This window comes from Zeus faber, assembly GCF_960531495.2.
Source record: "Zeus faber genome assembly, chromosome: 3".
NCBI classification, from domain to species: Eukaryota; Metazoa; Chordata; class Actinopteri; order Zeiformes; family Zeidae; genus Zeus; species Zeus faber.
The window spans coordinates 22,519,694-22,529,974 of record NC_137190.1 but is presented as its reverse complement, the minus strand read 5'-3'; the positions used below and the strand labels follow the sequence as shown (position 1 = coordinate 22,529,974).

The 10,281-nt window shown below is 43.3% G+C and overlaps 3 protein-coding genes across 3 annotated transcripts; all 3 read right to left on the bottom strand.

The window, feature by feature from the left end:
- Positions 1-2,622: 2,622 nt before the first annotated feature.
- LOC307228036 (hatching enzyme 1.2-like) lies at positions 2,623-3,438 on the bottom strand (the record flags this gene model as incomplete). The annotated part of the gene is made up of 1 exon (XM_079997526.1): positions 2,623-3,438. The coding sequence occupies one exon, from the start codon at positions 3,436-3,438 to the stop codon at positions 2,623-2,625; it is 816 nt and encodes a 271-aa protein (XP_079853652.1).
- Positions 3,439-5,781: 2,343 nt separating this feature from the next.
- Positions 5,782-6,597, bottom strand: LOC307228037 (hatching enzyme 1.2-like; the record flags this gene model as incomplete). The annotated part of the gene is made up of 1 exon (XM_079997527.1): positions 5,782-6,597. The coding sequence occupies one exon, from the start codon at positions 6,595-6,597 to the stop codon at positions 5,782-5,784; it is 816 nt and encodes a 271-aa protein (XP_079853653.1).
- Positions 6,598-8,942: 2,345 nt separating this feature from the next.
- LOC307227948 (hatching enzyme 1.2-like) lies at positions 8,943-9,758 on the bottom strand (the record flags this gene model as incomplete). Its single annotated transcript, XM_079997395.1, has 1 exon — positions 8,943-9,758. One exon carries the CDS (start codon positions 9,756-9,758, stop codon positions 8,943-8,945), a length of 816 nt encoding a protein of 271 aa, XP_079853521.1.
- Positions 9,759-10,281: the final 523 nt, after the last annotated feature.

The following is a 10,281-nucleotide window of genomic DNA, read 5'->3' as shown; positions in this document are numbered from 1 at the left end:
AAAATAATACATTTAGTATCAAAAAATCTGTACTTTCAATGTACAGATGACAAATAGCATTAGTTTATTTTCCTATATAACACAAAACATAGTAATGGCAGATTTTGGAATTAAGATCAATTTGACAGAATCTTGGCACTAATGTCCGCGCCATCGTCATCGTCCATCGCCTCGTCATCGTCCATCTGGACCTCTGCTTCTACTTCTTCCACCGTGAGTGGTTGAGCCTGGGAGAGGCCGAGCAGCAGCAAAAGGAGGAAGCTGAGACAGGAATTCATCTTCAAGGTCTGTCTGGTGGTTCCTGGCAGTGAAGCTTCTTGTTCTTCTAAGAGACTCCTTGGTGAATGAGTCTGCTCAGTCCAGGGCTTTTATATTGTCCTGTCCAGGTGTGTCTGTGGCAGGATTAAGGGCTGGGGTCCTGCACTCTAATGCCTAAATAAAGCTGAGAAGGGAGGACTCTCCAGGCCAACCCACTATTTCAACATAATTTGTTGCTCTGACCATTAATGGTTCAGGTAGGATTGTTGTACACTCTTTTAAAGCCTCATGCTTTTCTAAAGTTTTCATGTTCATTCCTGAAAGTACAAAAGTCGATTCAGAACACTTGCTGATGGCCGAGGGCAGGATGTACCCTGCGCTCAGGTCCAACAGTCTGAACGCCACCCTCGCAAGGTGAAGGTGAAGAAGGACAGTCTGGACAAGGCCTGCTCAGTGAGCAGCATCAAAAACCGGGTGGCTGCGTTTGGAAGACCTGGGGACACGGCGAGGACCAACCCCAAAGACACCTCTTCACTAGGGAATATTCATTTGTACTGTTTTGATTGTTTTGCTAAAATGTTTAATGAAGGGATGTACATTATCTAAGGCAGGTGCCATTAGAAGCATGTATATTATACATATCACAAGTGTATAAACAGGATTAAAAATGGCGGAATGGGTTAATAGATGTTGTAGGTAGTACAAGGTTAAGTTAGGTCATCATATTGATCAAAACACTTCAATATTATATAGATAAACTGGTATTTTGGGTTAAACTTCTGGGCAATAACACAGTGGTAGTTCCAGTTTGAGATTATTTATGATTATTCATGAATGAGTCATGCTGTTATTTTCTGTTGGATAAAACTAAGTCAGAGTTAGATAAGATTATAATTTACCAAGCAGATCATTCTGTTGTTAACCGAGGCTGGTCAGCTGAATACTTACATACATACACACATACACTTGCAGAAGAGGAGATATCTGTAATAAATGTGCATTTTACTTCTGTGGTGGAATTGCACATGAACCTGCTACAATTTAAAATGCTTTAGGGAATTGTTGGAGAAATTCTCCTGTGTGGTTGGTGAGGTTAATCTGCCCACTACAAGGAAACAAAACTGAGAATATTAAAGATATTTATTCTAGTAAATAAAGATAAATATTCAGTGCCGCTCCAAAGCAGTGTTCTTATCAGTCTGCCTCTATTACTGACCAAGACAGTTTTATACCAAAGAGAGGTTGTGTGCCATTGCTCAGATGTCATTTACAAGACTGTGCCCCTCAATCGTCTCCCCAGGTGTTACCTTCAAACAGTGATTTAGCAGGAACTAGTAAACTCTGGTCGCAGACGCAGCCGAATATCCCTTACAATGCTCTTTCAAGCGCCCCTGGGTAATCCTTATCTCTATATGAGGAAATTAAATGTGATCTGGTTCTTCAATATTACAACTGACATTTTAGAGAAAGAACAATCTCTTGACATAAACTCTGGGGGGGGCTCCGTGAAAACCCAGAGGCAATGTTTTAAACCCCCTTCAACAGGAAGAGGCTAATGTGCTCATTCAAATAGTTGATCATTTGCATTTTTCTCTCACAGAATAAAATGGCAAATAAAATTAAAAAAATTAAAGGATCTTTGCGGGATTCTTTCTGCTTCCTAAATGGGTATTTAACGAGAATGATAACTACCTCTGCGTCCAACAGATTCCTATTTCTCTCACCTATGTATGGAATTGATGGATTTAAACGAAAAACCTCAAGAGAATAACATAATACTATTCATGGGTAACACTCCAAGTGCAGTAGCATGGATTAATATGTCTATAGTCCCACAGTCTACAATATTAGTCAATTGTCCGATTCCCACACATCCTTTTTTTAAGTACTTTGTTTGACTCCAACAGGAGTTAAGAACGTTAAGCAGTGATAGGGAGTATAATGAAGACGTGATGGGCACAAACAGGCCAATTCACATTCATAGGTGATTACATGCAGGTAAACCTTATGCTTTGGTGTTCATCAGTAAAGGATTGTGGTGAGCTCTCAATGGACAAACAGAATGATAAAAAACTGCACATTAAACAGTACTTCTTTGCAATTCATTTTTATTACTGTTAAATATGTGTTAGAAACTGTATTCAGTTCCAAAAGATATCAAATGACTCTGTTTCCTGTTTGCATAATGATACATTTTATTGTACAGTAAATTCAAATAATCGATACTTTCAATGCTCAGATGACAAGTAGAATTTGTTTATTGTCCTATATAACACAAAACAATAGAAAATGCAGATTTGGGCATTAAAATCAATTTGGCATCAGGAATGAAATGTTGGTTTGTAATTTGATCAGGTGTTGGTCTTAGCAGCGGTACAGCCGGTTGAGCCTCACGATGTCCATCCGGGACATTCCCTGTCTCTGGCCGATCTGTATGTTGGGGTTGGGGATGGGAGTGATGCTGTCCGCTCCGCGCCGGATGGAGAAGGCTGTTCTGCCGTAGTGCATGATGGAGGAGTAGTCGTAGGGAGTGTTGAGGTTGTTTGTATTATGCTTGTAGAAGTTGAAGGCCATGGCGGGGTTGATGTTCTCCCAGTTGATCCTGACGTACTGGTCACGGTCGCTCCTGGTCTGCTCGTGCTGGAAGCCCAGAGCGTGGTTGATCTCGTGCTGGATGATACCGTAGTAGACGCAGCCCGGCCTGCTGAGAGAGAGCACCTGTTTGCCCCCCGTTCTCCCCAGAGAGGAGAAGCATCCGTCTCTGTTCTCGATGCTGATGAAATCGTTCTGGTTCTGCCAGGGCACAAAGCGAATGCAGGTGCTGCGGTGGAAGGACTTCATGGCTCTGTCGATCCTCTGCCTGTCCCCGTTGGAGAAGGCTCTGCTAACTGTGTAGGGAATAATCACAAGGCCTTTGGCGCCTTTTCTCCACAGGCAGCTGGTGCCCCAACAAGCCATTGCGTTTCTGGTTTTGGGAAACACCAGGTCTCCCTCCATCAAGATCTCACTGGAGCCATTGTTGGCGGCCAGAATCTTGGCACTGATGTCCACGCCATCGTCATCGTCCATCGCCTCGTCATCGTCCATCTGGACCTCTGCTTCTACTTCTTCCACCGTGAGTGGTTGAGCCTGGGAGAGGCCGAGCAGCAGCAAAAGGAGGAAGCTGAGACAGGAATTCATCTTCAGGGTCTGTCTGGTGGTTCCTGGCAGTGAAGCTTCTTGTTCTTCTAAGAGACTCCTTGGTGAATGAGTCTGCTCAGTCCAGGGCTTTTATATTGTCCTGTCCAGGTGTGTCTGTGGCAGGATTAAGGGCTGGGGTCCTACACTCTAATGCCTAAAAAAACCTAAGAAGGGAGGACTCTCCAGGCCAACCCACTATTTCAACATTATTTGTTGCTCCGACCATTAATGGTTCAGGTATCACTGTTGTACACACTTTTAAGGCCTCATGCTTCTCCAAAGTATTCATGTTCATTCCTGAAAGTACAAAAGTCGATTCAGAACACTTGCTGATGGCCGAGGACAGAATGTACCCTGCGCGCAGGTCCAAGAGTCTGAACGCCACCCTCGCAAGGTGAAGGTGAAGAAGGACAGTCTGGACAAGGCCTGCTCAGTGAGCAGCATCAAAAACTGGATGGCTGTGTTTGGATGACCTGGGGACACGGCGAGGACCAGCCCCAAAGACACCTCTTGACTGGGGAATATTCATTTGTACTGTTTTGATTGTTTTGCTAAAATGTTTAACAAAGGGATGTACATTAGCCAAGGCAGGTGCCATTAGAAGCATCTTTATTATACATATCACAAGTGTATAAATAGGATTAACAATGGGCGGAATGGCTTAATAGATGTTGTAGGTAGTACCAGGTTAAGTTAAGTCATCATATCCATCAAAACAATTAAAAATGATATAGATAAACTGGTATTTTGGGTTAAACTTCTGGGCAATAACACAGTGGTAGTTCCAGTTGGAGATTATTTATGATTATTCATGAATGAGTCATGCTGCAATTTTCTGTTGGATAAAACTAAGTCAGAGTTAGATAAGATTATAATTTACCAAGCAGATCATTCTGTTGTTTACCGAGGCTGGTCAGCTGAATACTTACACACGTACACACATACACTTGCAGAAGAGGAGATATCTGTAATAAATGTGCATTTTACTTCTGTGGTGGAATTGCACATGAACCTGTTCGAATTTAAGATGCTTTAGGGAATTGTTGAAGAAACGTTCCTGTGTGGTTGGTGAGGTTAATCTGCCCACTACAAGGAAACAAAACTAAGAATATTAAAGATATTTATTCTAGTAAATAAAGATAAATATTCAGTGCTGCTCCAAAGCAGTGTTCTGATCAGTCTGCCTCTATTACTGACCAAGACAGTTTTATACCAAAGAGAGGTTGTGTGCCATTGCTCAGATGTCATTTACAAAACTGTGCCCCTCAATCGTCTCCTCGGGTGTTACCTTTAAACAGTGATTTCACAGGTACTAGTAAACTCTGGTCGTAGACGCAGCCGAATATCCCTTACAATGCTCTTTCAAGCTCCCCTGGGGTAATCCTTATCTCCGCATGAGGTTGAAATGTGATCTGGTTCTTCAATATTACAATTGACATTGTGGAGAAAGAACAGTCTCTTTACATAAACTCTGAAGGGGGCTCCTTAAAAATCCAGAGGCAATGTTTTAAACAACTTCAACAGCAAGAGGCTATTGTGCTCATTCAAATAGTTGATCATTTGCATTTTTCTCTCACAGAATGCAATGGCAAATAAAATTAAAAAAATTAAAGGATCTTTGCGGGATTCTTTCTGCTTCCTAAATGGGTATTTAACGGGAATGATAACTACCTCTGCGTCCACCAGATTCATATTTCTCTCACCTATGTATGGAATTGATGGATTTAAATGAAAAACCTCAAGAGAATAACATAATACTATTCATGGGTAACACTCCAAGTGCAGTAGCATGGATTAATATGTCTTTAGTCCCACAGTCTACAATATTAGTCAATTGTCCGATTCCCACACATCCTTTTTTTAAGTACTTTGTTTGACTCCAACAGGAGTTAAGAACGTAAAGCAGTGATAGGGAGTATAATGCAGACGTGATGGGCACAAACAGGCCAATTCACATTCATAGGTGATTACATGCAGGTAAACCTTATGCTTTGGTGTTCATCAGTAAAGGGTTGTGTTGAGCTCTCAATGGACAAACAGAATGATAAAAAAACTGCACGTTAAACAGTACTTCTTTGCAATTCATTTTTATTACTGTTAGGATGTGTTACAAACTGTATTCAGTTCCAAAAGATATCAAATGACTCTGTTTCCTGTTTGCATAATGATACATTTTATTGTACAGTAAATTCAAATAATCGATACTTTCAATGCTCAGATGACAAGTAGAATTTGTCTATTGTCCGATATAACACAAAACAATAGAAAATGCAGATTTTAGTATTAAGATCAATTTGGCATCAGGAATGAAATGTTGGTTTGTAATTTGATCAGGTGTTGGTCTTAGCAGCGGTACAGCCGGTTGAGCCTCACGATGTCCATCCGGGACATTCCCTGTCTCTGGCCGATCTGTATGTTGGGGTTGGGGATGGGAGTGATGCTGTCCGCTCCGCGCCGGATGGAGAAGGCTGTTCTGCCGTAGTGCATGATGGAGGAGTAGTCGTAGGGAGTGTTGAGGTTGTTTGTATTATGCTTGTAGAAGTTGAAGGCCATGGCGGGGTTGATGTTCTCCCAGTTGATCCTGACGTACTGGTCACGGTCGCTCCTGGTCTGCTCGTGCTGGAAGCCCAGAGCGTGGTTGATCTCGTGCTGGATGATACCGTAATAGACGCAGCCCGGCCTGCTGAGAGAGAGCACCTGTTTGCCCCCCGTTCTCCCAAGAGAGGAGAAGCATCCGTCTCTGTTCTCGATGCTGATGAAATCGTTCTGGTTCTGCCAGGGCACAAAGCGAATGCAGGTGCTGCGGTGGAAGGACTTCATGGCTCTGTCGATCCTCTGCCTGTCCCCGTTGGAGAAGGCTCTGCTAACTGTGTAGGGAATAATCACAAGGCCTTTGGCGCCTTTTCTCCACAGGCAGCTGGTGCCCCAACAAGCCATTGCGTTTCTGGTTTTGGGAAACACCAGGTCTCCCTCCATCAAGATCTCACTGGAGCCATTGTTGGCGGCCAGAATCTTGGCACTGATGTCCACGCCATCGTCATCGTCCATCGCCTCGTCATCGTCCATCTGGACCTCTGCTTCTACTTCTTCCACCGTGAGTGGTTGAGCCTGGGAGAGGCCGAGCAGCAGCAAAAGGAGGAAGCTGAGACAGGAATTCATCTTCAGGGTCTGTCTGGTGGTTCCTGGCAGTGAAGCTTCTTGTTCTTCTAAGAGACTCCTTGGTGAATGAGTCTGCTCAGTCCAGGGCTTTTATATTGTCCTGTCCAGGTGTGTCTGTGGCAGGATTAAGGGCTGGGGTCCTACACTCTAATGCCTAAATAAAGCTGAGAAGGGAGGACTCTCCAGGCCAACCCACTATTTCAACATTATTTGTTGCTCTGACCATTAATGGGTCAGGTATCACTGTTGCACACACTTTTAAGGCCTCATGCTTCTCTAAAGTATTCATGTTCATTCCTGAAGTACAAAAGTCGATTCAGAACACTTGCTGATGGCCGAGGACAGAATGTACCCTGCGTGCAGATCCAAGAGTCTGAACGCCACCCTCGCAAGGTGAAGGTGAAGAAGGACAGTCTGGACAAGGCCTGCTCAGTGAGCAGCATCAAAAACTGGATGGCTGTGTTTGGATGACCTGGGGACACGGCGAGGACCAGCCCCAAAGACACCTCTTGACTGGGGAAAATTCATTTGCAATGTTTTGATTGTTTTGCTAAAATGTTTAACAAAGGGATGTACATTAGCCAAGGCAGGTGCCATTAGAAGCATCTTTATTATACATATCACAAGTGTATAAATAGGATTAACAATGGGCGGAATGGCTTAATAGATGTTGTAGGTAGTACCAGGTTAAGTTAAGTCATCATATCCATCAAAACAATTAAAAATGATATAGATAAACTGGTATTTTGGGTTAAACTTCTGGGCAATAACACAGTGGTAGTTCCAGTTGGAGATTATTTATGATTATTCATGAATGAGTCATGCTGCGATTTTCTGTTGGATAAAACTAAGTCAGAGTTAGATAAGATTATAATTTACCAAGCAGATCATTCTGTTGTTTACCGAGGCTGGTCAGCTGAATACTTACACACGTACACACATACACTTGCAGAAGAGGAGATATCTGTAATAAATGTGCATTTTACTTCTGTGGTGGAATTGCACATGAACCTGTTCGAATTTAAGATGCTTTAGGGAATTGTTGAAGAAACGTTCCTGTGTGGTTGGTGAGGTTAATCTGCCCACTACAAGGAAACAAAACTGAGAATATTAAAGATATTTATTCTAGTAAATAAAGATAAATATTCAGTGCCGCTCCAAAGCGGTGTTCTGATCAGTCTGCCTCTATTACTGACCAAGACAGTTTTATACCAAAGAGAGGTTGTGTGCCATTGCTCAGATGTCATTTACAAAACTGTGCCCCTCAATCGTCTCCTCGGGTGTTACCTTTAAACAGTGATTTCACAGGTACTAGTAAACTCTGGTCGTAGACGCAGCCGAATATCCCTTACAATGCTCTTTCAAGCTCCCCTGGGGTAATCCTTATCTCCGTATGAGGATGAAATGTGATCTGGTTCTTCAATATTACAATTGACATTGTGGAGAAAGAACAGTCTCTTTACATAAACTCTGAAGGGGGCTCCTTAAAAATCCAGAGGCAATGTTTTAAACCCCCTTCAACAGGAAGAGGCTATTGTACTCATTCAAATAGTTGATCATTTGCATTTTTCTCTCACAGAATGCAATGGCAAATAAAATTAAAAAAATTAAAGGATCTTTGCGGGATTCTTTCTGCTTCCTAAATGGGTATTTAACGAGAATGATAACTACCTCTGCGTCCACCAGATTCATATTTCTCTCACCTATGTATGGAATTGATGGATTTAAATGAAAAACCTCAAGAGAATAACATAATACTATTCATGGGTAACACTCCAAGTGCAGTAGCATGGATTAATATGTCTTTAGTCCCACAGTCTACAATATTAGTCAATTGTCCGATTCCCACACATCCTTTTTTTAAGTACTTTGTTTGACTCCAACAGGAGTTAAGAACGTAAAGCAGTGATAGGGAGTATAATGCAGACGTGATGGGCACAAACAGGCCAATTCACATTCATAGGTGAATACATGCAGGTAAACCTTATGCTTTGGTGTTCATCAGTAAAGGGTTGTGTTGAGCTCTCAATGGACAAACAGAATGATAAAAAAAACTGCACGTTAAACAGTACTTCTTTGCAATTCATTTTTATTACTGTTAAATATGTGTTAGAAACTGTATTCAGTTCCAAAAGATATCAAATGACTCTGTTTCCTGTTTGCATAATGATACATTTTATTGTACAGTAAATTCAAATAATCGATACTTTCAATGCTCAGATGACAAGTAGAATTTGTCTATTGTCCGATATAACACAAAACAATAGAAAATGCAGATTTTAGTATTAAGATCAATTTGGCATCAGGAATGAAATGTTGGTTTGTAATTTGATCAGGTGTTGGTCTTAGCAGCGGTACAGCCGGTTGAGCCTCACGATGTCCATCCGGGACATTCCCTGTCTCTGGCCGATCTGTATGTTGGGGTTGGGGATGGGAGTGATGCTGTCCGCTCCGCGCCGGATGGAGAAGGCTGTTCTGCCGTAGTGCATGATGGAGGAGTAGTCGTAGGGAGTGTTGAGGTTGTTTGTATTATGCTTGTAGAAGTTGAAGGCCATGGCGGGGTTGATGTTCTCCCAGTTGATCCTGACGTACTGGTCACGGTCGCTCCTGGTCTGCTCGTGCTGGAAGCCCAGAGCGTGGTTGATCTCGTGCTGGATGATACCGTAGTAGACGCAGCCCGGCCTGCTGAGAGAGAGCACCTGTTTGCCCCCCGTTCTCCCCAGAGAGGAGAAGCATCCGTCTCTGTTCTCGATGCTGATGAAATCGTTCTGGTTCTGCCAGGGCACAAAGCGAATGCAGGTGCTGCGGTGGAAGGACTTCATGGCTCTGTCGATCTTCTGCCTGTCTCCGTTGGAGAAGGCTCTGCTAACTGTGTAGGGAATAATCACAAGGCCTTTGGCGCCTTTTCTCCACAGGCAGCTGGTGCCCCAACAAGCCATTGCGTTTCTGGTTTTGGGAAACACCAGGTCTCCCTCCATCAAGATCTCACTGGAGCCATTGTTGGCGGCCAGAATCTTGGCACTGATGTCCACGCCATCGTCATCGTCCATCACCTCGTCATCGTCCATCTGGACCTCTGCTTCTACTTCTTCCACCGTGAGAGGTTGAGCCTGGGAGAGGCCGAGCAGCAGCAAAAGGAGGAAGCTGAGACAGGAATTCATCTTCAGGGTCTGTCTGGTGGTTCCTGGCAGTGAAGCTTCTTGTTCTTCTAAGAGACTCCTTGGTGAATGAGTCTGCTCAGTCCAGGGCTTTTATATTGTCCTGTCCAGGTGTGTCTGTGGCAGGATTAAGGGCTGGGGTCCTGCACTCTAATGCCTAAATAAAGCTGAGAAGGGAGGACTCTCCAGGCCAACCCACTATTTCAACATTATTTGTTGCTCTGACCATTAATGGTTCAGGTATCACTGTTGTACACACTTTTAAGGCCTCATGCTTCTCCAAAGTATTCATGTTCATTCCTGAAAGTACAAAAGTCGATTCAGAACACTTGCTGATGGCCGAGGACAGATTGTACCCTGCGCGCAGGTCCAAGAGTCTGAACGCCACCCTCGCAAGGTGAAGGTGAAGAAGGACAGTCTGGACAAGGCCTGCTCAGTGAGCAGCATCAAAAAACGGGTGGCTGCGTTTGGAGGACCTAGGGACACGGAGAGGACCATTTACATTTACATTTATATTTAGTCATTT